Here is a 25,772-nt window from a genome sequence, read left to right as displayed (position 1 = left end):
TCACAGCCATAAGCACAAGCGCATTCACAAGGACAAGGTTCAAAATGTTTCCTTTTTCTTGTACTTGCGCTCATGCTTGCGTTTGCGCTGCAACAAGTGAAAACGAAATACCGCTCAGGCATAACACAAGCACAAGGATATTTACTACACGTGGTTGTGTTTGGTCACTGAAACCACTGGATCCGGATTACCTCGCGCGCCTAAACCGTCAGTTTTCTAAAATGCCGAAAGGTTCGGATGATTGTGTTTGTACTTGTGTTTGCGTCGAACTTCGTTTTCACTATAGGGTCATCCCTATTGCTTGCGTTTGTGTGCTTGTGCTTGCGCTTGTGCTTGCGTTTGTGCTTGCGCTTGCGCTTGTGCTTGCGCTTGTGCTTGCGCTTGCGCTTTTGCTGAAAACCAGGCTTTAAAGTTCTCCTTGTTTCATCTATTTTACGGATATACCTTGTTCTATAAAACGAGTTTTAAAAGTAAGAAAATGCGTACTTTTATATATAAACAGTCAAACTAGTGATTATTTTAGCATACTGAGTAAACTTACTTGGTAAAATTTTAATGAAACACCATGACAACTCCTCCTTGGTTATCATTCACTTAAATCTCACTACCGCTTATGCTTCGTACGTATTGTTCTAAGGGCTAGCTTCACTGTTTCTTTAGTTTGTTTTATTATTTTCTCAGCCAATCCGGTTTACCCTTCTGAGAAGTGCGTGACGCCTCAAACAAGTTAAACAAAACAAATTAATTCCGTCATTTTAGTTTTAATGCACGGCTATGAAATGAAAAAGGAAAGTGTATGTTACATAAAAGCCATGTGATAAGAGCAACATTTTCCTGCAACTTGTCGCACAACAATGCTTCATTGTAAGTTGAAAAGCGTTGTTGTGCGTATTGCCATTCGTGTTGCATGTTGTGTAATAACTACTCTTGTGGAATAATTACTGTCTCTACGTTAAGGAGCTACATCATGGTTTGCACACCTTGAAACGTTTAGCCTAAATTTTCCAAGTCTGTCGTTTGCAATCCGTATTAATCTTCTCCATCCTTCTCCATCGCTGTTTCTTTATGATTTATTATTATCTCTTTGGTGTTTTTCCATCTTAATAAACTACAATTTTCGTGTTTTCTTCAATTAAAAGGTAATTTTGTACGTTGCCCAAATAACTCAAAATGCCGTGACTGAGCCCCTTTAATTAATTTCCATGACTGTTAAAAACACGGAAAAAATGTTTGCAAATGAATATAAACGTTCATTATTATCATTCTTGCCGCACAACAAGAACCATTTTATGCAAAGGTACAAGACGTAGGTAGAGAGTTTATAATATTACAAACAACATTATCCTTGCTGTGTTGCACACTAATAAATTAATAATTTCAACCTGCTGTTTGTAATACGGCGAAATATCTCGCTGGACATTTCATAGGTAAAATTTGTATAATTATAATAAGCATTCCTCTCGTTATGTTGTGTACAATTCAATTCAACAATTCAATTCAACACTCTTAGGATACGAAATTTGACACATTTCTTAGGTTAAAACAGTTTACCAAATTTGAGAGTAGTATACCCACAGCAATGGAACAACGCTTTAAGTAAACTGTTCATTGTGGTTACTTTTCTTCATCCGTACTTTTAAAATCATTCATTGTTCAGTGTTCAATCCCCCTAGAAGTTAAAATTGTTTGAACAACGAGTCATAAAATGTCCTCTAATGCAAGACTTTTTAGGTGCAAAGAAACATGTCTCATTTAAGATATGCGGGGGGTGATTTACAAATTTGAATGCATACAGTGAGTGTTTGCGGTGAAAAGGGCCAAAGATGTTTTACCATTATCGGCCAAGTGATCTTTCCCAGCCTTCTTGATCGAGGTCGCAGCATATTAATAAAATTTTCTACGTGAGAAACACAGCAATGTTTGGTTCTTATGGTGATCTCTCTTTAAGTTTCTTTCTACAAGCCAGGCAAGTCTGTAAACTTAATGATTAAGTCGTCACTGCAGTTAGATCTTGCACCACTGTCAGAATGCGCGTTCCTCTCGTGCTGGGATGTTCACGCTGACCACTATGTTATATATAGGATGCCCGTATGTACTCTATATCACGTATCTTTCCTTATATAACCATTCACCGAGCCGTTCATGTGCCGCTTTTTAACTTCAAAAACAGTCGACTCCGCATCGCTGTCCTCGTCCGTATCGCTTAACATCAGGCTTGTACTCAAGTGTTTACCTGGAGGAAAAATAACTAAAATTGACGGATGATCTCATACCAACGTTATTACTGAGCCGATAATTATGGCGGCAATGACGTGATTGACAATTCAGAACTCACAGCAAGCATGAAAACCAATGGCAAGCACGAGAAAACACGAGACTAGCGGCAAACAAGCACGGGAAAACGTCTAAATTGTGCTAAGCGCGGAAAATACGTCATGGGTGGTGAGTGTGGGAAAACGTTGATGAAAAGGGCGGGAAAAGTGCAAAATCACGCGTGATTGGTCGAGGGAAAACAATCGATACTGAAAATGTTTTTTGAGGTTAAAGAAGTGATCATAATGTGAAGCCCAAAAATAATACTCTTAGCGGTACCTGCACAGGCTGCCTCTTGAATATATTTGAGAGAGAGGTTAGCAAACGAAATTCCAGCAGCAAAAGGGACAAACCCTTCGAGTCGCTTACCTCCTTTTGGTAGCATCTCCATACTCTCAAGCTTGTCATCTTCGTCCTCGTCAATAACAGCGTACCGATGGCGCCTCTTCCCACGACCACGCCTCCTAAACAAAACCACATCAAAAAGTAAGCTCCCCTATCACAACCCAAACAATAACTTCTAGTAAACCTTTAAGGCACTCAAAGCCCAACTGACCTAAGTAAGCAACTCTGTTCAGTTTTGGAGACTATAATTTGCTGGTTCTCTTGGAGGCGTGATTCACATTCCCAAGGCTTCAATTTTTTTTAAATTTCGTCCTTTGTAATCTGTCGAAATCTTTTAAAATCTTTACCATCCCTACTTGTTTTTTGTTTTGCTTTATATTTTGCTTTATTTTTTCTTTTATTTATTACAACCTGTTTGGGTTTTTCTTTCTTATTGGAATAACAACTTGAGTTCATCTGTACGTAGCCAAGAACGACAGTATCATTATTAACAACAACGATCAACAAAAAACAACCACAAAAGGAAAAATGGAAAGACTTGCAAAAATAAAAGAAATGCAAGGGAAAAAGAAATAAATAAATAAAACAAAGTGACAAAGTGCAAGAAAATAAAGTGTTTATCACGAGAAACAAAGTAGAAAATAACACAAGAACGATTAGAAGATAACCAAGGCATACAAATCTAACTCGACCTCTAGATGGTCTAAGAAATTAAAAAAAAAAAATCAAATGGAAACAGAACTGTGGAAGAAGTAAATAGCGTTATATTTCATGCAAGTTACAAGATTAAGTAACACCATTTCCAACAAGAGCGACGTTGTTGTAATGAAGCTGTTGTTGTTGACGCCAAGACTGCGGTCCAGAAGGGCAAGGACAAGGACACAAGACATTTAGTCTTGAAGATGATTGCAATACCTAGTACACCAAGCTAGCGGAATCATGCAGTTTAGTTCCCTTTATCCAATCAAGTCAGCTTATATAAATTCCCATAGGACGAGGGTAGAGGGCTAACACATCAAGCCAGTTTTGTCATACAGTTTATTACCCTGTACCCTGTGCTCAAGCAAGTCTAAATGCAGTCCCCGGAGGACGAGGATAGAAGGAGCTTCCATTCTTAAGGACGTTTAGACCATCTGGCACACAAAGCCAGTTTTGTCATACAGTTTACTACCCTGTACCCTGTGCTCAAGCAAATCTTTATGTAGTTCCCAGAGGACGAGGGTAGAAGGAGCTTTCATTCTTACGGACGTTTAGAACATCTGGCACACCAAGCCAGTTTTGCCTTACACTTTACCACCCTGTACCCAAGAAAGTCTGTAAGAAGATTCCCACAAGACAAGCGTAGAAGAGGCTCACAGTCTTAATGACAATTACAAGGTTTGGCACACCAAGTCAGATTTGTCATGCAGTTTACAAGTAGTACCCTGTACCCAGGCAAGTCTACACATACATTCCCTGAGGACAAGGGCAGAAGAGGCTTGCATTGTCAAAGACGTTTCAAGCCAGTTTTGTCATGCAGTTTACATGCAGTACCCTGTACCCAGGCAAGTCTTCAGCATACCTATGGTCAGTCGAAGAGGCATCCTCTGTACTAGGAGGGTTAACAGAGACTATAACCTTCTCACGACGAAGTCTAAAGATAGAAAGAAACAGATACAGGAAAGAAAACAAGGCAGACGACAATGGAGGCGTTCAACAATGAAGGCAAGGAAAAGAGACACGTTGAATGGACTGGACTAGAATAGAAAGGAATGACCATGACAAAATTTGGATTAAGGGAATCCCATTTGTGATAACTTTCCTAATTCGGTCTCTAGTAGCAAGACGTCGTTACAATCACAACTGGACGTTCTAACGGGCGAAAATACGTTACTTTATCACTTCAAAGCTAATCAAACATTACTTGGGCAACGGTGATTCGTTATTCTAGGAAGATTCGTAGAATTGAGCTTTTGTTTCCAGCACAGTATAGATAGGTCTAAAGGGCGATTTTAGGACTGTGTATGTACACTGTATGTTAGGATTCCAAGCAGCGTGGACTGTAAGAGTCACAGAGAACTCACAAGAACAATAAACTACAATTTGTTTCTACATGCCAGCTAAAATCGTTTAAGAGATGGCAGAAAGAACAAAAACAATGTACTAACAGAGAAGAACGGCAAGGAAAACTGCTTCGTTTAAAGACTGGAAACTTGCGACGCCTACCATCATAAAAAGACAACAATTACTCAGTAAATGCATGCCAGGATATAATTTACCTTGGAAAGAAAATGAACCAAGGGTGTTTGTTAACAGGGTAAAAATTGACCTCCTAAGTGATCTATCGTGAGCTTTGATATAACTGCAGTCATCTAAGGTCACACTACAACACATTACTAGTGTTGCATGTGATACGTACCTTCCCATGCAGAAACATATTGCCCACACTATTCCGCCAATAGCCATGATGATTCCAAAGATAATCACAGTTACATACAGTATACTCCAGTCTGCGAAAAACACAATCACTCTTAACAACAAGGAAAATACTGTGCAAGGCACTTCTTACACAAACATAATTTTGGCTCGTCACGCAGTCTCACGAAAACAAGAGGAAAGGCGTTGCGTGACACCGAACGGCTCACAGAAGAGATAACGTACGACAGAAATTCTAGCAGTGATGTTACCTTTAGGAACATGGTTGACAACAAGCTTATTCTACAAACAAAAGACAACAAAAAGTCTTACTACAATTGCTCTCTTTAGTGCCAAAGTGAACTTTGAAAAAATCCTGCATCCAGAAACTCTCACAGACACACAGCTTGGTGCTACGATCACAGTAGCCATGACCTGAGCAGTTTTCCTGCAAACTGAAAACATAGGAAACAGTGAGAAACTAGAGAGCGACATACAATATGACTGTGCAGTACAGTGGAAACATGACTCTGCGCCACGGAGGTCCATCTGGAAACAATCTGTTATTCGTTATCCGGCTCAGTGTTTCTCAACAGTGACCATCCATGTTCTGTTTTGGTTTTCTGTTATCACTTCGTGGTGCCTTCCTTAGTTTGTAAACGGAGAGGAGAAGGGGGTGGGGGTGGGGGGGGGGTTATTCTCTTATATAAACTAAAGAAATATCTGCGGAGCTAGAGGGTATGGTTTTTGAGCTGTTTACTGTGAAATATGGCATAAGCCTTAAGCATAATTTTTGTGTGAAATAGAATCTGCTCTGCCCTCTTGCTTGAAAGTGGACATGATGTTTGAAGCTCTTCTCAAATGTTTATGCAAATGGTAACTGATCATGTATTAAGGAAGGAATTCGCTCTCGAAAATCGCATAATTTTCGACTGAAAGAGGGTAACAGGGTTAAAGAAGCAGGCTACACACCCCAACCAAACACTTTAAAGTAATCCCCTCCTCGCCTCGGTAAACCTTTACTTTGAAATTCAGTTCGATTTGAAGGAACGTGTACGATTTACAACCGACAAAAAGAGACTTTGGCTTGCTGGCCATAACGAAGCTCATAACGTGGACACTTACTGTAAGGTTCAACTTTCAACATTCCAAATTCGAAGAAGCCTTCCTCGTTACCAATCTTGTCTTTTAACATTCCAGCGACTTCATAACCGTCCTTAGCTTCGACAACTTTGTCCTTAACGTAAAACATCACCATCAGACTGTGGGGACAAAAAAAAAAAACAACAAAAATTAGGCGTCTTTATTAAAAAGTTGGCAGACAATAATCCAGACATTCACAGGTACACTGCTAAAAAAACTGGGAAACTGGCCAAACGAACATAAATCGTTCTTAGGCCTTGTCCACACTATGCCAGAGGAATTCGAAAACACAGCTTTATTTCTAGCGTTTGGCCTACCGTCTACACCAATCCATCACGAAAACGGAGCTTTTTGGTTTTCCGTTTTGGCGTGGGCGGAAAACATTTCGAAAACGAAGCTCTTCGAAAGCGATGGCATGTGATTTCCCTAACCGAGGTTTCCTCAAACACAAATCCAAAATGACCGGTGATTGTTGCGCCTTTAAATTCCTCTGGCGCAGTGTGGAAGGAAAACATTTGATGCGTTTTCAGAGTGAAACCTCCGTTTTCAAATTCTTCCGGCGCAGTGTGGACGAAGCCTTAAGCATAGTGACAGAAAACTGGCGCTGCAGCTCCTTTCACTAAACCAGTTCCGGGTTGCATTTGGTCTCTGTTTCAAAAACATTCTTATGAAAATGTGTTTCGCTCACAGATTCATTCTCACGCAAATCAATCTCATTTTTCATGTGAAAAGTTTTGCACGAGAATTAGTTTTGAAACAGAGGTTCAAGGCAACTCGGACTGAAATGCCCCATTGCCTGAACGCTTCAGTACACGCTTTGTCGATCTCTAAAGGAAAAATACTCTGCAAGTCAAGAATCATTTTCAGATCTCTTCGCCTTGAAAAGCTTGACTCCTTGCAGGGATTTCTGTGTGCTAAGTGGTGCTTGCTGTTTACCTGTGTCCAACTCCTGCTTCTTTTAAATGCTCCACTATGATGTCTTCATCCTGAACGTCAAGTATCACCGCCAGTTTACGAATCAACTGTTCCTGTTGAACCGAAAAAGATCAACCGAAAAGAAATTAATTTAGTGGTAAGTAAATACACAGTTACCACGCTTCAATCTGGTTTCATTCTAAATACATGTGAGTTCTAAAGAGGCTTTAATTTTTTACAGTACAAATTCATGCCCAGATACAAATGCTAGCACAAGTATTTATTGGCATCTCTGTGTCTCCTGTGTGTTGTACCTTATTCTCCTCTGTGAACTTGGTGATATCCACGTCCAGATATAACTCCACAAGATGAGCACTGTTTTCATCTGCAAAGTGAGAAAATGTTAAGAAAGCGCCTAGAAACCCCTTGGTCAACGTAACGTTCTGTCTTGATAACACAGTTATAAATCTGCATGGGGAAAACCGCACTTTCTCTTTCGCGCAGGTCTATCAAACCTTTATCGTGTAATGATATCGAAATGAGCCTCGTACCTTCCTTGACAGTAAGTACCACGTCATCATTTCCCTTGAGACCCTTCCCATCAGCCACAGTGAGCCCAAACTTGTACATTCCTTCTACAAGGTTGGACAGGCGCAACACAGCTTGATGGTCGCTGTTGTTCATAACATCCTACAATGTATCGACAAAAAAAATCGAATCAATAGTGGGCAATGTCTTAAAGAAGTTCAGTCACGTTATGTGGACTTATTTAAACCTCGTACAAAATTACTGTTAAATTGAAAGAAACTTGAACTAAGCGTTTACTTAGGAACAAAAAAACACTAAGGAGATAATAGTAAATCATAAAGGAACAAGGATGGTTAAGAATGGAGAAAATTAACACGAACTTGAAGAATTTAGGCTAAACTTTTCAATATGTGCAAACCGTGACGTATGCTAACACTTACACCAGCTGCAGGACTCTTAGGGTCACGTGACCACTCGTACTCGACAATCCCATGATCATTATAGGACCTGGAACCATCCAATGCAGCAGCTCTGTTTGGAAGATACACAACAACATCTGGGCCGGCATTGGGTGTGGGCGGCTTATTGACATCTGGAAAGCCAATGTAGGATATTGCAGGGTTAAGTGGCTGTCCCGCTAAAAGCGGTCCACTCGACTTCGCGACCAAAAATAATTTTCCTTCATTTTTTGTCAGTGAAAAGGGTTTGACACATATAGAAAAAAGCAATTTATTATTTTCCAATTCCTTATTTTTGCTTTGCTACGAGCCAAAATTGATTTTTGGCCGAACTGAGCTAGGTTGCCGACCGTGATCAGAAAGGTCAAATTCACCGATTTTGTGAAGCGTGCTACGTCGCCTAAAATGCAGCTCACGGAATTTCGTTTCCATACGAATTTTAAGGTACATTCATTACTTTGACTGACGAAATATGGGAACTTTTCGAAAAATTCTAAGCTTATCAGCGAGGCTGGAAGACACCCTACTCCGAGGCCTTTGATCACCTACTAAAATTTAGCCAAATTTGACGGGGAAAATCTCAAAAGTTGGGTCTAAATGAAGTCTAAAAAGCACATCACAGTAAATTTCATACCTCAATAAACCGTTCTATAAGTTCAAACCGGTGGGTATCTCCTTGGATTGCACTCGAGAACAGATTAAAATCTGCCACAGTCAGTGTGTTTACATAGCCATCGCTCGTGTCAAAGCTCGTTTGCATAACCTTAGCACCCGGTGAAAATACATCTTCTTCCGTTCAGGTTCGTTTGTTGACCTTCTGAGTAGTGGCAAAAAGCTTCCTTTAATACTTATTTACTCTCTAGATCCAGTTTTCAGGTGAAGGTTGCCTTAAAGTTGATCAATTCTCAAGACTTGCGAGACTCCAAAAGTAAATAATGGCGCCGGTCTGCAGAAATTAACCGTAGCCGTCGTCCTGACCCTTCAATAAATTCTGCCGCAGAGGTAGCACTAGGAGAAGAAGAAAATCGTAAGTTTTCATTTACCGTTTAATGGCAACTGAATCCTGTACTACTGCTAAGACTACTGGGAGCTTGAGGGCTGTATGCCCGAATTTGAAAAACAACAACAACGAACACTTGCCGGTTGCATCGCCGCTGGGAAATGAACCTGAATGAACACGACACGCTTGAATAGAACTATCTTTTGCGATGAATGATGGGCTTTACTTCTGTTTTATGCTGGATGCTTGTCTTTTAGTATCTTGCATAGCGCATAAAATAAACTTCGGGATCCGTTTATCGGGCCGTTTATACAACGAAAGCTGCACCGGCTTCGTCAAAATGTCACACAAGTTGTAACGTGACTAATTACCCGAGAGGGGGATACACCCTTATATGGGCTATATAGGTATCTGTATGTGAGGCCCCAAAGAGTAGGGTTTTTCAGCCGTTTGGGTCATAAATAGGGAATCGATTTTGGCCATTTTGGTTATAAATTGGGTATGGTTGTAGCACTCTAGTCTTGAATTGGGTATGTTTCTTAGCATAAGCTACCTTTTTCATCATTATCAATAGAAACTTCAACAAAAGCCCTTCATAACGTATGTTTACGGCAACTGTGTCAGCCGCAACGGTCATAACTAGGCTATCGAATTTTAAGTCAGGTCATAAATAGGGTAGCAAAAAACGCAGATTTTGGTCATGAAGAGGGTAAGGGTTTTGGAAAGGGAGCTGCACACCCCCACTCAAGTTTTCTGGAAGTACCCCAGTAAGAATGCATGTCCCATCACTTAAGCATATGTTTCGCGAGGCGGAGAATTCAAAGACAAACTATTTTTATGGCCAATAATTCTGGTGTCGCCAGAAAAAATGGGAAGGGTAGTAGTCCTATAAACACAAAGTGAGAAATCGGCCTCTCAACATCTGCACGCACTTCGATGTGGACGCCAGTTTTGGAAGGTTTCTTGGTCCCATTTTTGATTTTCTTCCATTGTGTTTTCTATGAAAAACGAACGGCTGATAACGGGAAAGGAAAAGTGAATTTTAGGTCCATGTCTGCTTCCCCCGTCCTCATGTATTAGCAACTCCTTATACCTTCCGAGGAAAGGTAGATAAAAATGCAAAGGGTACAATGATTGTCGTCGTTCGGTCATACTGAAAAGATTGCACTAGTCCAAAAAATTAATGGGTGGCTTTTTCATTATCAATATTGAAATGAGAAAATCTTGCCAAATCTAATGATCAGCGCGCGTGGGGTAGGGGATTTGCCCTCGGCCTCTGGTAATTGGCCCGGGGGGGGGGGGGTACTTCCAGAAAAGTTGAGTTGGGGTGTGCGGCCCTCTTCCCAAAACCCTTACCCTCTTTATGGCCAAAATCTGCGTTTTTTGCTACCCTATTTATGACCTGACTTAAAATTCGATAGTCTAGTTATGACCGTTGCGGCTGACACAGTTGCCGTAAACATACGTTATGAAGGGCTTTTGTTGAAGATCTTATTGATGATGATGAAAAAGTAGCTTCTGCTAAGAAACATACCCAATTCAAGACTAGAGTGCTATAACCATACCCAATTTATAACCAAAATGGCCAAAATCGATACCCTATTTATGACCCAAACGGCTGAAAAACCCTACCCTTTGGGGCCTCACATACAGATACCTGTATAGCCCATATAAGGGAGTACCCCCTTTCCGGGTAATTGGTCACGTTACAACTTGTGTGACATTTTGACGAAGCTGGTGCAACTTTCGTTGTATAAACGGCCCGATAAACGGATCCCGAAGTTTATTTTATGCGCTGTGCAAGATACTAAAAGACAAACATCAAGCATAAAACAGAAGTAAAGCCCATCATTCATCGCAAAAGATAGTTCCATTCAAGCGCGTCGTGTTCATCCAGGTTCATTTCCCAGCGATGCAACCGGCAAGTGTTCATTGTTGTTGTTTTTCAAATTCGGGCATACAGCCTCAAGCTCCCAGTAGTCTTAGCAGTAGTACAGGATTCAGTTGCCATTAAACGGTAAATGAAAACTTACGATTTTCTTCTTCTCCTAGTGCTACCTCTGCGGCAGAATTTATTGAAGGGTCAGGACGACGGCTACGGTTAATTTCTGCAGACCGGCGCCATTATTTACTTTTGGAGTCTCGCAAGTCTTGAGAATTGATCAACTTTAAGGCAACCTTCACCTGAAAACTGGATCTAGAGAGTAAATAAGTATTAAAGGAAGCTTTTTGCCACTACTCAGAAGGTCAACAAACGAACCTGAACGGAAGAAGATGTATTTTCACCGGCTGCTAGGGTTATGCAAATAAGCTTTGACACGAGCGATGGCTATGTAAACACACTGACTGTGGCAGATTTTAATCTGTTCTGGCGTGCAATCCAAGGAGATACCCACCGGTTTGAACATATAGAACTGTTTACTAAGGTATGAAATTTATTGTGATGTGTTTTTCAGGCTTCATTTAGACCCAACTTTTGAGATTTTCCCCGTCAAATTTGGCTAAATTTTAGTAGGTGATCAAAGGCCTCGGAGTAGGGTGTCTTCCAGCCTCGCTGGTAAGCATAGAATTTTTCGAAAAGTTTCCATATTTCGTCAGTCAAAGTAATGAATGTGACTTAAAATTCGTATGAAAACGAAATTCCGTGAGCTGCATTTTAGGCGACGTAGCACGCTTCACAAAATCGGTGAATTTTACCTTTCTGATCACGGTCGGCAACCTCAGTTCGGCCAAAATTCAATTTTGGCTCGTAGCAAAGCAAAAATAAGGAATTGGAAAATAATAAATTGCTTTTTTCTATATGTGTCAAACCCTTTTCACTGACAAAAAATGAAGGAAAATTATTTTTGGTCCCGAAGTCGAGTGGACCGCTTTTAGCGGGACTGCCACTTAAAGTCTGAATTAAGTGTTTTTTTGTTAATTTGTTTTTAATTATTATTTTTTTTTTTTGCTTCCGCTAGGAAAGGAGCTTGTAAAACTTACCAAGCATGAAATATAGAGAACGTCTTGCCGCATGTTTCATTTATTTATCTATTTTTATTCATTATTTATGGGAAAGCTAGCTCTAGGACGGAATTATATCAAGACTATCAGTGACAAGTCAAATTCTGTGGTTATGTTTTTGCGAATCCAGACAGATATTGAAATTAAATGTCTCGTAAGGGCTACTTTTTCGCTGAAATATAGAGGTAAATTACCGATTCCACTGATTACCATGCTCTTGTCACCATGATTGGCTCATTTAACCCACAGTAAAGACATGGTGAGGTCATTTAGGTGAAATCGCAGAGGTTAAGCCTGTCCAACTTAGTGCCGCGAATCAAATGATAAATGATCAATTCAAGCTCTAATTTAGCTTTGTTTGGCTCGTTCGACTTATTTGCAGCGACTTCAAAGGGTTGTATAGGCATGGTAGGGACTCTGTTAAGAGTACACGAGGTAGATAGCAATCTCAGTACGACGTGGCCATATTTATGTACACTATTATTATTATTACGAGGCGACATGACGACAAGAGCATTGTAAGCAGTGGAATCGGTTATTTACCTCTATATTTGAGCGAAACATTTGTAAATACTGTATATTAAGTAAAAAGGTAAATAAACAGAATGAATCCATCGCTATCATCATCATCATCATCATCATCATCATTATTACTAACATCATTATTACTTTCATAAATTTAGACATATCACAGTGTTGTAAAATACTTGTTTATTTATTTGTGTATTTATTTATTTATGTATGTATTTATTTAAATATTTATTTATTTATTACATTTAACCGAACAAAAGTGATTAACATCGCAGAAACAGGAGATGGAGGTGACCAAAAGCATCGCAGCGCCATACTAGAAAAATCCCCTGAATAAGTATTTTAAACTACCTATATATACATCTGTACAGTATATGAAATAAAAACAAAAACAAAAACAAAAATCTGAATTAACCAAAAAAATCAAAACAAAACAAAACAAAACAAAACAAAACAAAGGAATACGAGATCTCACATTACTCCAAGAAAACTTCTAACCTTTCACGATTGAGAGCAGCGAACGAGGGAAATATTTTTCAACAAGAGAAGAGAAATTTCGTATCTTCAAGCAGCCATGCAATGTTCTATTTATTATATAAACACCAATGAATTTCACTTTCGCTGCGAAAGGCGCGATTTATAATGTAACTATAGCGAAGGTGATCTTTTCACATGTGAAGATAACATGTTTTCGCGCGAAAAATCTCCTGGTATTTCCTTGGTGTTTATATGATAAATTGTGTTTTGTCCAATAAGGGTTAACTTAGTGTTTAATCTTATCTTTAGATAAGAGAGTATGATGAAGATCTGGCAAGTTATAGTCTTCAGACATCCTCGTAACATTGCTTAGTAGAAATTACTTTTGCTAGAGAGACGAAGCCTGCCGATATTATATGTGTATTATAAACCGCCCCGACATAAATCGGTGGATGGCACCCCTTACCGGGATTTTCGTTCTGTTAAGCAAAATAAATTAACATTGATTAGATAGCCCTGAGCTTGCTCTACAAGATGAAACAGTGTTTTAAAAATTGACGAGCAACCAGCATAAGATATAATTAAAATTTCAAGATTCCTCTGGTTAAAATAGTTCTAGAAATTGAGCATTCGATTGCCAGTCTGTAATCTTTTGCAAATAGTGAATAAAAAGCACAATCTTTGAAATATATGCGGTAAAAAGTGTGAAGTAGAAAAAAAAAATCACGATAAGAGCAAAAAGATACTTGCAGAAATTGATTTCATAAAAGAATAGAATATTGTCTAGGTAATGGTTTTGAGTTATCGTCAGATTCAATTGTTATTGCTTTATGCCGGTATACAATTTGAGCTGGTATGACGTCATGTAACGTCAAAGACGACACTTGACCTGCCATCTTGGATCTGCCATCTTGGATTTCACTATTTTCTTAAGAGGTCAAGAAATATCGGAAGTTATTATAAAATCAAACCAGAATGCTAACGACATTTACAAATTCGTTAATTACTCCAATTTGATGAACAATAGTGGAAAAAATACAGAATTATGTCAAAAAAGTTGATTTTTGGCCAAACGTACATGAAGTTTTTGGTTGCCATGGCAACGCCAAAAATGATGGAGACACAATTGACCTATCAAAATTTCCGCGGAGGATGAATGAAAGTGCAGTGAAGCCTTGGAGCCGATAGCTCAAAGCTGCCGGAGCTTATCCCGGTTTCTGTAGCATGAAGTGGCTAGGAGTATTTCTACTCCCCCTGGACAGGATGCTAGTCCATGGCATGTCACTCCCCAGCAATATGTTAGGTTTCCCCAACAATTCGCCGGTACCCATTTATACTCCTGGGTGGAGAGAGGCACTGTGAGAGGTAAGTTTCAATCTAGGAACTAGATTTTTATAAATTATTGCATGCTCGTTTATACTCTATACTTTTAATTATTACTTGTATTTTTAAATTTATATCTTGTATTTTTGTAAATTTTATCTTGTATTTTTAAATTATCACGATGTCTTGTATTTTTAATTGTTATATTTTTAGTCCAGGGCCTCTCTGAATATCAGCCTCATCGCTGAATGGGCCACCCTGACTAAATAAAGTTTACCTTTACCTTTACCATTACCTTTACCTTTAGTGTCTTGCTCAAGAACACAACACAGTGTCCCCGGCCAGGGCTCGAACCCGGACCGCTCGATCCGGGAACGAGCGCACTAATCATGAGGCCACCGCGCCTCTCGGAGGATGAATGAACAACTGCTAAAAGTTCCAGCCCCTTAGAGTAAATCTTAAGGGAGGGGTGGCATCTCCCCCCACTCCCCCACTACCCTAAGTAATCTCTACATTAACGAGCTGTCTCGAGAAATCTTGTCCTACGAAAGCATAAAGACGTACTGTACAGTCCTGCACATGATCCTGTTTTCGAAAATTGTGGTTTAGCTAGATTTTTTCTCGCAAGCGCTCAAATTACCGTAGTGTCCTTAGTATATTTTTTTGCATACCGTAAGTGTAAAGCTGTCGCCTTTACACGTGCAATTGTTTGCTGTCAATCATCATCACCTCCGTGCCGAGAGCTACGCAAAAAAATGTAGACAGTTTACGCGATAGTTCTCAGTTGTCCCCAAATTTGAAAATATACTGAGCATCCTGTGTTAGAATGCATCGCAGGTGTCCCGATAAAGACTTTAACGGAAAAGCCTATCTAAACCATCAGTTTTAAAGTGGCAAATTTACATTCAAATCGGTTAAATACTCTATATTTTGCTTCGTTACCTCTAGTAACTGCTGTATCTGTATTATTAAGTAAGACAAAATGCATTATATAATTTAAATCCACTGACCAAATTCCTGAGTCCAGAATTTCATCTTTTATGGCGACGCTTGCGGTAAAATTTGGGAATCATTTGAAGGCCTGTGCAGTACGTGACAATGGCGAGATAAATTACTGTCAGTGATTGTTGGCCAACGCTTCACAGTGTTTCAGCCCGTGATAAAAGGAAACATAATATATACTTGTATCTGCGATTTATCCTTCCGATCCTTCTCGTTGAAAATTAAAATCACCGTGAGCTAGCTCGAGCAAACATAAATAACCACCTCTACCCATGATATCTTTTGGTATTGTTGCCTATACGCTTTTGTGCTTCCCTAGGACAACCTTCCTCGAAACGGCTGTATTTAAGAAAAAACAAAAAAAGAGGCCATAGTTGCTTGGTTTAGTTGGTGCCGTAGTAACTGTACGGACAGGCTGGTATTTGATACAAATAATAGACCAAGTAGGAGGAACAATTCTTTACACTTATTGTGAAATGATCATCGCCGTTACGGCAACAATCAGAATCCGGAAAAGGAAGACAGACATTGATGCCTTTTTCTACGCCTTCCCCTTTGTGTGGCGATCTGTTGTCCGTAACATTCAACCATACTGGAAATGGTTCATTTCCTATTGGTGGACAATGAGTTGGCAGTCTTGTTCCTGCAGCTCCTTCGAAACGATACCAGTTTCCTGGAAAAGTTGATTCGCAGTCCTTGTGATAAGATTCGCCTACATTAGCTAGGTTTCTGTCAGTAGCGTTAAAAGTGTGGTACTCATGGCAGGGATCAACTAAAAGAAAATAAATTTATAAAAGGTTGCTTGTTACTATTATATCAGAGTAGAAAAAAAATGAAATAAAATAAAACAAAATAGAGAGATCGAGCTCGCCTTATGCCTGTGATAACCATGCTAATTGAAATAAATAGATCATAACGATATTTTGCAGCATTCTTTTTAGAGATTTTCCACATTCAGACTTGTTTTCTTGAGATGAATATCCAACTGGATAATTTAATTGCTTAACTAGTCTCCTGTTCCATTAGATATATAATAGTCACAGAAAAAAAAGAAAGAAAGAAAAGAAAAGAGATGAACTGCAACCATTATGTTAAGTTTGTAAACTAGACTGGGCAACTTTTACGTGCATAATGCGCGCGTTAGATCAGGCAACTTCAGTCTTCAACGCAGACAGCATATAATCAACTTGTTAAAGGCACTAAGAAATTGTTCATTTATTAACAATGAATAATGATGTTTTGATTTCTACTTTGTGATATCAAAAACATTATTATTAATAATTAAAGAGGATGAAATTGTTGCTGGAATCAAATTATTTTTGAACTCAAGGGGTGCAGCATGACTAGGACCGGCCCAGGTAAGAGCATTTGTTTTGTTAACCTTATTTTAAATAATAATAAACAATTCAGTGCCATTTAAATTAAACAACAAATCACTTATTAATACTATAACATAATCAAAAAAGTTTGGGTAGAAGATTTGGGAACTGTTGATACGAATTTCTTTGTTGTTCCATATAATGTTACACCAATCCTTAGTTGACGCAAAGTTTTCACGAAACTCTGACCATCACTTTAAAAGTTCGGAATAAAACAGAGAATTGATGGTGTGATCTTTAACGTCAAAGCTGCAGTTGAAAAAGAAAAGCTTTCCTGATTTGACCAAAAGATGTCGCAAATAATTTTTCCACGTACATTTTCGCTGAACATCCTTTGTAACCAGGCCAGACGCAAGGATTTTTTATCATACATCCCAGGTCTATCATTCTCAAACCACCCTTCTAAAACTCATTAATTGTTGATAATCTAGTAACTTTGTCCTTGCCATTCCGTAAAATTTATACAGTAATCGATTCAGTTCAATGACCTCGTCATTCGGGATTGGCACTAATCAACGAAGCTACATAGACGAACTTAAGGATAAATAAAGTTGTAATTATGACAACTTTGCTATAAATAGATAGCCCGCTAGAGGGTCAGACATTAATTAGCTTCTTGACCTTGGCTAAATTTTTTATGAAGTTCTTTTCAAGCAGCAACTTTTGATCATAAGTATACAAGATCCCAAGAGCCTTCATTGAGTATCTTCGTCATTTAATACCAAATATGTTTTTTTTTTTGTTATTCCTGGAGGACCCAATCCATATCCACATACCTTCAGTTTTGGTAAAATTTATCGTTAAGCCGGATGTTTTCTTAAATATTTCCAGTACATCAAAAACTACATGAGCTGAGCTAACCTCTGGAAGATCTGCAAGTTTAATGGAATGGTTAATAAATCAAGCGTCTTTTCTTTCTCTGATTTTAACTGTTTTGTCCCCTACCCATCGCTTGGTCTGCTTTGAAGCATCTCTGTTCGCCTTCAAATTTGTATTATGTTCTTCCATCAATATTATTCCATATTATTGTTATCTTGTATTCAGATCGTCCATCACAACATTTTTGTCGTGTCTTTTGTCATTTCTGTGGACACATTGCCCTGAAGCTTACTGAAACAGAGTTGAAATGCAATCCTTTTAGCTTTTCCTCGTTCGTCCCGTCATTGGTTGGCGTATATTCTTGTACCATCGTCAACTCTTTGCGTTTTGTGTGAACTCGACCCGTTAAAAAATCCTCTCGCTGATCGGTGGTCATTGGCTCTGTTTGCTATTGTGCTCACTATAGTGTTTTCTTGTGGCACCTCCTCTCGTCTCCCACGTGCATCCCTGTCTCTCTACTTTGCAGTGTTTCTGAAACCATCCATTTCCACTTACTCTCCTTTGTCTCTGGCACTTCTATTCTATATTATCCCAGCTACTTGGCCACTTCTGCTGCCCTTCCTTTTTTGCCATAGTTCTCACGTTCTAACACAAGATGTTAGTCCGATACTTGGGGGCTATCATTGAACCAAACAGCCTCTAGTCAATTCGCCCTATTTAGTTCAGGGCGTCAATACAGCCCAAGGGGTGACACCACTGGCCAGTTTGTCCTGCATCGTTCCACGAGGCAAGGTCGTTAACCCTGCGCCAAACTCGGAAGACCGAGGAATCACTCTTCATCCAATGTTTACCCTTCGCGCTGTTGGAAATGGGTGATCCTAACAGGAGTGCAGTACCCCAGCTGACATAGCTTTAGGAGTCATAGAGATGAACAAACCACCTCGGTCAGGTTAGGTGGTTACCCCATTAAGAGTAGCATATCTTAGGAGATCGATTTGTCTTCGGAGGTTTCTCAAGCGACCAATCTTCTCCGTCTATCCACTCGTGTCCCTCGCGCCCGAACATCAAGTTGTTTGTCTGTGTTTTCCGAACAGATCAATTCCGGGTACTACAGTATAATCTGGTTTCACATGTTTTGTGTAACAGTTGAATATATGATATATACTGGCAATGCGTAGATAAATAAACAAACTGACGAGTTGTGAAAAACGAATGAATTAATGTTTTAACTGAACGAAAGGCCGTAACAGGATTTGTTATATTTGACGCTTGCATATGGTGTTAGACTACGAGTAGTCCCTCTTTCGCTTAGTCCGTCGTGCGTGACCCGAAAGAAAACCGCGAGAGGAAAATAGCCGCGCGAGTTCACGCGGCCGTTTTTTTCGCGCGGTTTATTTACGGTCTCGCTCGACGGACTAAGCGAAAGAGGAACTACTCGTAGTCTAATGTTGTGTTTACTAAGTATGGAGATTTCCTCAATTTATTGCGTTTGCTAAACTGCTCGGAAAAATGTATTTAAAGGTCAGGTATAGCTAGGGTCGATAAAATGACTGCAAAGCCGTCGGTAAAAAATAATCAGTATTGAATTTGCATGCGCTTTAGGTTTCTACCGGCTTCTCGAGCGTGGGTAAATAGACAATCACCTACGCGAAAAAATGGCTAATCGAATAACAGAAGTCCTTACTAGACAAGAGCCAATGGATTGAAAGGTTATTAAAATGTGATAAGATGGAGAATGTTTACCTTCACAAGTTTTCCCATTGTCGTTGCTTGCGTATCCAAAAGCACAAGGGCATTTGAATGATCCTTCGGTATTACTGCACTCAGAATTCAGTTTGTTTACACAAACATGGCCTCCGATAGCACACTCGTCGATATCTGAAAGGTACGATCGAATGCAAATGTTGCTAGTCAAATGATTGAAATAGGTGGAATCGTGATTGCATTAGGACTTGACATGCTGCTGAAATTTTATGTCTTTTGTGGCCTCTACAGCTCTATATCTTCGACTTATGCTATTGGCAAGTCAAGAAACCTTACTCTCACTTCTTTTCTCCACAAGGGATTATAGATGTGTACAGGAGAATCGTTGACACTACTTGACGCAATGTTACCGCCATTAACCTACACAGGAATAACATGCTGTCAAAATACTATTTCTCCTTTGTTTGCTTGTCTGTTTGACCTACTGGCTTCCTTGCTGATTAGGTTTGCATAGGCTGACGTGAAGCCAATTCATCTAATCCACTTCTCGACATAAACTATCATAAGATATACTGTTATATAACGACAAGAAACAAACCTGTGCAATTATGTCCATCTCCAGTGTATCCGTTTTTACAAGAGCAGTTGTACCCTCCATTGGTGTTATTGCAGACAGCGTGCAAGTGGCATTTGTGAGAACCTCTATTGCATTCATCAACATCTAAAATTAAGGTAAAACATGACCGGCAAATTCGTCCAAAAGACTCCCTTGGTGAACTATTTTCGACTGAGAAATATGTGATTTTCAGTCTTGATAAGTAAATGTAGACATCGCAATTTCTATCGCAGAATGTTTGATGCTTAGCGACGTTTTCGCTAAATGATAGTTTACATGATCAAAGGGTATGTTAGGAGTAACATAGTTACCTTTTTCACAGTGTTCGCCCTCAAACTCTGTAGTACATGAACATCGATATCCTTTCTGTGTAAAACCGGACTGACAAGTTGAGTTGTTCTTGCACTTCCGTCCGTTCTCTCTGCACTTGTTCTGAAACGCAGAAAGGGAAAATAGTTGCTTATAAATGATCTACTGCTCTCTCGTTGTTAGAATAAACGAGTGAATGACTGTTCAAGATACAAGTTTCTTTCACTCTTGGGATTGAAATTCTGTTAGCCGACTTTAGCCGACTTAACCCAGAAGTACGAAAAGTAATTTATGTGCAAGTATTAAGATTTTCGAGGAGAGCTTTGGTGTAAATTGGCTTATTAACAACTGAAGGTTAAAAGTTAAAAAAAAAAAAAAATGATAGTTACTTACTTCGGCGCCACGATAGTAGTAAAGAGAGTTGTCTTTCAGATCCCTGTCAAGCTCCAAGTGAGTGGAGTTATTCAGCTCACATTCATGTGTTCCACTGTCATGATCTTTGTTCTTGATATTAAGACTGACACAGTTTGCGTCCAGGTAGCAACGGTATTCACACTCGTCCAAGTCCTTGACAGTCATGGTTTTTATCAAGTGGTTTACTAAACGTTTCTCAGCATAGAAATAGTAGGCTGGAAAGTACAGCTCACGTCCTCCATCTGAAAAAAAAAACATAAACATGTTTATCTAAAGAGCTTATAATAAATAAAAGAAAATTTGAAACAGGCTTTCAAAGTCTGAAACAAAAATCAATAGGCAAGCATTTTAAAAAGAACAGACTAATTAAAGAATGAGTGATGAGGGCTTATGTACATAGTATCACTTATCAACATGCAGTATATCTTTATTTCGATTTACTCTCCACGCACAAGATTAATTTTTTGCCAGACCATTGTATAATATTTAAACAAATCGCTGAAACTATAATTTCGAACCGATTCGTTATTCTTCTGATACTAAAAATAAAATAAATTCCTTAAAGGAGAGCCAAGAGTGTACTCGCAATTTTCTTTTCCGCTTGCCGTCTTGTAAGGATCCAAGATAACTGCATGATGCATTTCAGAGTTCACCTTTCAGTGTCATCCCTTTTTATGAAAAATTTGTGAAGAAATCCGATAGTAAATCAAGAAATGTCCCATTTTAGTGGACCAGAATGATTTTAGGTACTTTTCAGTCCCTTTTACATTTTCTTAAAGCTAAAGATAGTATTAAATAGTTGCGTTGAGTAACATTGAGAGCATTTTATTTATGGGAACTGGAGAAAATAAATTTCAAAGTTCAAAGAAATAATGCAAACGCAGGTAACGTTTTATCATAAGTTTCATTTCACCAGTACTTTCAAGTGATTCTTCGATATATGCTGTTGTTAGAAATAATTTATTTTTCAGAAGAATTTTAAAACAGTCAAACAGAAGTTTGCAACACGATGTAAATAATCTCAGTGCGAAGTGTTTGTTCACATGTTACTCGAACCTTAGGTGAATTCCTTCTTAAACATTCGACGCTGATGGTTGGATCGTTTGCTTGATGTTTGAATGAAATTCAAACTACAAATATTTTGAAGACTGGACATCTCAAAGCCGTAATTTAGCGAGGAACGTAAAAAGGTCTAAAACTTAAAATGGATTTTTAAAGTGCGAGTGACGGCTTGTTTATTAATCTTCCCCTTGCCGATATCAAACTTAAATTCTTCTATCTAAGCATCACACATTTCTCAGTTACTGTCCTTGTGAGAATTTGGTGGAATATCAATATGAATATCCACGGTGGTTTTGCCACCTGTCTATTCAGCAGTATATTGATATTCTGACAGTAGAGAGTGCTGATCAAGCTTTTCAAGTTTAGTTAAGAAAAAAAAAATAGTTGTGGAACCCGAAATTTCGCTCTATGGCAGAAGAATGAATCCTCCCCTCGAAATATTAGCTTTTGTGGAATGATAGGTCTGATCATGTCTTATGGAAAATTTCCGTGCTACAAGACCGAAATTAGAGTGACACGGAAATGGCTAATTAATACGAGATACGACGTCTATATTGGATTTACATCATGAAATTATTTTTAGTTACAGTTTTAGTCAAAACGGTTCTGGTTGAGGGAAATTCATCCGGGTTTTAATCTTTTTACAAAACAAGTCGCATTTAATTCAATAACATTTTTGCTATTGCGTCAAACCCCCGCAAACTTCTCTTTAGTTTAGAATTTTCGCTTAAATAACCTCTGGTAAGAGTATTGTTATTTTAAATTAGCGGTGGGTAATGATCAGGATCACGGCCGTTTTAGTTATTACAAATGAAAAAAGGGATAAAATTCTGTGTTCCTTTGGATGTTTTTCCATATTTTTTTCCTGTTATTTTCACGAGTGTTTCTGTAACTTGGTAGAAAAGCTGGAAATGTTTGCTTCTTAAGTAGCTGACTATCACCTGCTTTACGATCTTGAATTAAAATTAATGTATGCTACAATGTTTTATTTTCCTTTTCATTGGGGAAAAAAAAAAAAAAAAAAAAAAACTACGAGAAAACGACGAAAGATCATTCGTTCATTTCTATTATCAAAATATGAATTCTCTTTACTCGTGCCATCATAATGTCAACAGCTTTAATTTTGTGTTTCTCTCGAAATATACAAGGAAGACTCCTACAGGAACGAGCTCCAAAATCGAACAAATCAATAATAGAGCGGAGTTCTATTGTCTACGCAAATTTGCCTCCATTGTGGGTGGTTTTAGACAAACTGTAACAACTTCCTCTAAAATACAAGTTTCGATTTACCGGCCAAAATAATGTAGTGAAGCGTGTAAATTTCTCACACTAGGAAACGGACTGATTTGATGAAAAGCGTGTGCCATAAATACATGTATCACATAGTAAAATTATGTTCAAAATGCAAGATAAGAGAATTATAGGTAATTTGAATTGGTAAACATGGCTGATGTACGTACGTTTCTCATACATGATATTGTATTCAGATAAGATAATTAGAAAAAGAATATTCGCATGTCGCATGTGACTCTCATTTGAATTCCACGGTGATTTCCAGAAAATCCAAATTCGACGTTGTTTAATAGACTTAAATGGATCGAGTGATTGTCCAATTTACCGTAACCACCTCAAGTTAACTATTAGACACCTTTTCAAATGGAGAGGAAAATGCTCGGCATCAACCTTTAATCAAGTATTCATGGTTTCTTCAAACTGCTGTCATTTGCTTTTTATATTTTAGAGATACTGAACTAGTCTAAAATTCGTCTCACTTCCTCGCTTTATATGTTGACAGTACGTAATTTCCCAGAATGAGATGGTTATGAACACAAATGCTTGTATCATTTAAGCACGTCGCTTCCAAATCTACGGCTAATTGGAGATCTATACAAAAGCAAACAATTGTCAAATACTTGTGACATGTTCGTGGCTAGTCTGACGCGGCGTTTCGTCTCGGCCAAGAGACTCTTCAGAGACCTTTAAAATTCAAAGGCAAACTCGTTGAGCATCACGCCCAAAGTCCCGTTCGCAAATTCTTGATGTTGACAGTCTGGCCCTCTATCGCAGAAGGATTCCCAACCGTACGTTCACGAGTTAAATTTATACAAAAGCAAACAATTGTCAAATACTTGTGAAATGTTCGTGGCTAGTCTGACGCGGCGTTTCGTCTCGGTCAAGAGACTCTTCAGAGACCTTTAATTGGAGATCATCAGCGAATGTGTTGGCCCCCGATTCAAACGGAAGACTTCAAACTAACTCTTGATCACGACCAGAAGTAGATAGGCCTGCTTAGATACCACTTAATTTTTAAAATTGGACAGAATATTGTGATAATATCAATGGATTCTACGCCTAATTTTCTTTATTCTCTTGACGTGTCCGCCACTTGACAATATTAATACAGCATGGAGATATATGGCGCCGACTCTGCGTAAGTCAGAATGGAAAGGATGTGATGCTAATTCGTAGAAATTCGATATAATTTCCAACCATAGATTCGTTTCACAAATTATCAATAGTCCTAATTTAACAGCCATCTTTAGCCCAACTGAAGAAACCTGAATAAGGATAGCATCTATAAAATACAAAGCAGGTAAAAAGGAAATTTTCAAACTCACCCTGCGCCCGAGTTGGACAAGGGATTACTGAAATCCATGACACGAGAACGAAAAGCAGAGAAAAACTCATCCTTAACCTGCGGCGGACGTCTCCACTTAATAAGTCTCAGATACAAGTCAATACAGTATTGAATACGCACCAGTGCTGTCTAAGCACGAGTGATGTCTGGTCGAATTAAGCTCCAGCAAAAGCTAACAGCGACTAATGAAAGATGGCATTATTTGGCTCACAGTTAAAACAACGCTTAGAAAAAACCAATCATGTTACGTCTTCGCTTGACAGATTATTCAGTACATGTAAACTTCCCATTCTGATTGTGCATTTTTGATGAAGAAATAAAATACGGTTATTCAATTAATTATTAATGTATATTTTTTTGCTTACATGTAGGTGTTGGTTGAATATATTTGAAGGAGAGCCATTCTAGTTTAAGTTCGAAATAACCCACAAAGTTAAGCTAATTCACTGTCCTCAGGCGATTACAGAAGAGATTCTTTTGCAGTTACACCTTAGATAGAAGAAGAAAATAAATTTCTAAAATTCCGGTTCTCCTTGTAAGAAATATGATTCTTTCTTATACTAAGTGCAAAGATGATTGAGTTTCTGATTCCCGCTATTTAGTCTCGCATCAAGATTCTTTATTGGTATACTCTCACTTGTTTGAACGTTGTTATTGTGAACAGGATGGTCTATCAAGATTTTATTATATAGACACGAGTGTTTCACTGGAAAATACACCACTCGCAAAATTCATACGAAACTACATCCGGGACTCGAGTGGTGTATTTTCCATATCCTCACTAGTGAAGATGTCGGCGATTTTACTGATGCCAAGTTTGTCTCTTAAATTGTACTTAAATTCGTTGGTGTACGGTCGAAACATCTTCAGGTCTTCCTCGAAAGTCTTCGGCAATCTTTGGCAATCTTCGAAAATTTTCGCAAAATGTTCGGCAACGTTCGTGTGACCTTCGGAAATCTTCGGAAAGTGGTCGAAAATCTTCGGAAAATGTTTAAAAACGCCGTCATCAGCATGTCTATATAATAGAAAGAACATCACACGTTAGCTCGATGATATCAATTTTACGTTCGAGTGGCAAGAAAAATATCTCACTTGTTCGCTGCGCTCACTCGTGAGATATTAGGGACCTTAAGATACGAGGACGGGAAGGCCAGGACGGCAACGGCAGTGGACGCGGGAAACTTTCGCGGGCCCTGTCGTGTCGCCAAAAACAAAATGCTTAAGATGTGCATTTTCGCAAAGGACGGCGACGTCAATAATTGGAACCTCGTACAAGCTATTCACAGAAGCAATGGCATCCATTAGACTATAAAAGAGATGATAGAAATCTTATCCTATTAGGCTTAAACGATAGTGAACAGCGATGCTGAATTTCTTTTTCTTTATAAGCGAAGCAAAC

General features: G+C 38.8%; 3 protein-coding genes across 3 annotated transcripts; all 3 read right to left on the bottom strand.

The window, feature by feature from the left end:
• Positions 1–514: 514 nt before the first annotated feature.
• Positions 515–5,182, bottom strand: LOC149104612 (uncharacterized). Its single transcript, XM_089271022.1, has 4 exons — positions 5,057–5,182; positions 4,220–4,291; positions 2,683–2,777; positions 515–2,233 (listed from the first exon to the last, which is right to left on the bottom strand). The coding sequence occupies exons 1-4, from the start codon at positions 5,101–5,103 to the stop codon at positions 2,103–2,105; spliced, it is 345 nt and encodes a 114-aa protein (XP_089127148.1). The 5' UTR covers positions 5,104–5,182; the 3' UTR covers positions 515–2,102.
• Positions 5,183–5,775: 593 nt separating this feature from the next.
• LOC149104611 (dyslexia-associated protein KIAA0319-like protein) lies at positions 5,776–12,312 on the bottom strand. Its single transcript, XM_089271316.1, has 6 exons — positions 12,294–12,312; positions 8,079–8,230; positions 7,662–7,800; positions 7,425–7,495; positions 7,132–7,223; positions 5,776–6,314 (listed from the first exon to the last, which is right to left on the bottom strand). The coding sequence occupies exons 1-6, from the start codon at positions 12,310–12,312 to the stop codon at positions 6,113–6,115; spliced, it is 675 nt and encodes a 224-aa protein (XP_089127442.1). The 3' UTR covers positions 5,776–6,112.
• Positions 12,101–24,500, bottom strand: LOC149104610 (uromodulin-like). The gene is made up of 6 exons (XM_089270895.1): positions 24,354–24,500; positions 20,653–20,915; positions 20,262–20,382; positions 19,933–20,055; positions 19,374–19,508; positions 12,101–16,204 (listed from the first exon to the last, which is right to left on the bottom strand). Exons 1-6 carry the CDS (start codon positions 24,421–24,423, stop codon positions 15,816–15,818), a joined length of 1,101 nt encoding a protein of 366 aa, XP_089127021.1. The 5' UTR covers positions 24,424–24,500; the 3' UTR covers positions 12,101–15,815.
• Between the last annotated feature and the right edge of the window lie 1,272 nt (positions 24,501–25,772).

The sequence above is a fragment of the Orbicella faveolata genome, unplaced genomic scaffold (assembly GCF_042242905.1).
Source record: "Orbicella faveolata isolate gen_17 unplaced genomic scaffold, um_ofav_v1 contig_34, whole genome shotgun sequence".
Lineage (NCBI taxonomy): Eukaryota > Metazoa > Cnidaria > Anthozoa > Scleractinia > Merulinidae > Orbicella > Orbicella faveolata.
Note: the sequence above shows the minus strand (reverse complement) of the source record. Positions and strands in the feature narration are given on the sequence as shown.

What these genes read in the sequence shown, in the direction of transcription:
- LOC149104610 (XM_089270895.1), bottom strand. Translation starts at nt 24,423, where the DNA reads ATGAGTTTTTCTCTGCTTTTCGTTCTCGTGTCATGGATTTCAGTAATC. An exon ending in ACTACTATCGTGGCGCCGAA is followed by an intron (nt 20,383 to 20,652) that starts GTAAGTAACTAT and finishes TCTGCGTTTCAG; the next exon opens with AACAAGTGCAGAGAGAACGG. An exon ending in AGATGGACATAATTGCACAG is followed by an intron (nt 19,509 to 19,932) that starts GTTTGTTTCTTG and finishes CGTACCTTTCAG; the next exon opens with ATATCGACGAGTGTGCTATC.
- LOC149104611 (XM_089271316.1), bottom strand. An exon ending in GGTACTTACTGTCAAGGAAG is followed by an intron (nt 7,496 to 7,661) that starts GTACGAGGCTCA and finishes CTCACTTTGCAG; the next exon opens with ATGAAAACAGTGCTCATCTT. An exon ending in GAAGCAGGAGTTGGACACAG is followed by an intron (nt 6,315 to 7,131) that starts GTAAACAGCAAG and finishes TTGTCCCCACAG; the next exon opens with TCTGATGGTGATGTTTTACG.
- LOC149104612 (XM_089271022.1), bottom strand. Translation starts at nt 5,103, where the DNA reads ATGGCTATTGGCGGAATAGTGTGGGCAATATGTTTCTGCATGGGAAG. An exon ending in ATATGTTTCTGCATGGGAAG is followed by an intron (nt 4,292 to 5,056) that starts GTACGTATCACA and finishes TTCTATCTTTAG; the next exon opens with ACTTCGTCGTGAGAAGGTTA. An exon ending in GCCTCTTCGACTGACCATAG is followed by an intron (nt 2,778 to 4,219) that starts GTATGCTGAAGA and finishes GGTTTTGTTTAG; the next exon opens with GAGGCGTGGTCGTGGGAAGA.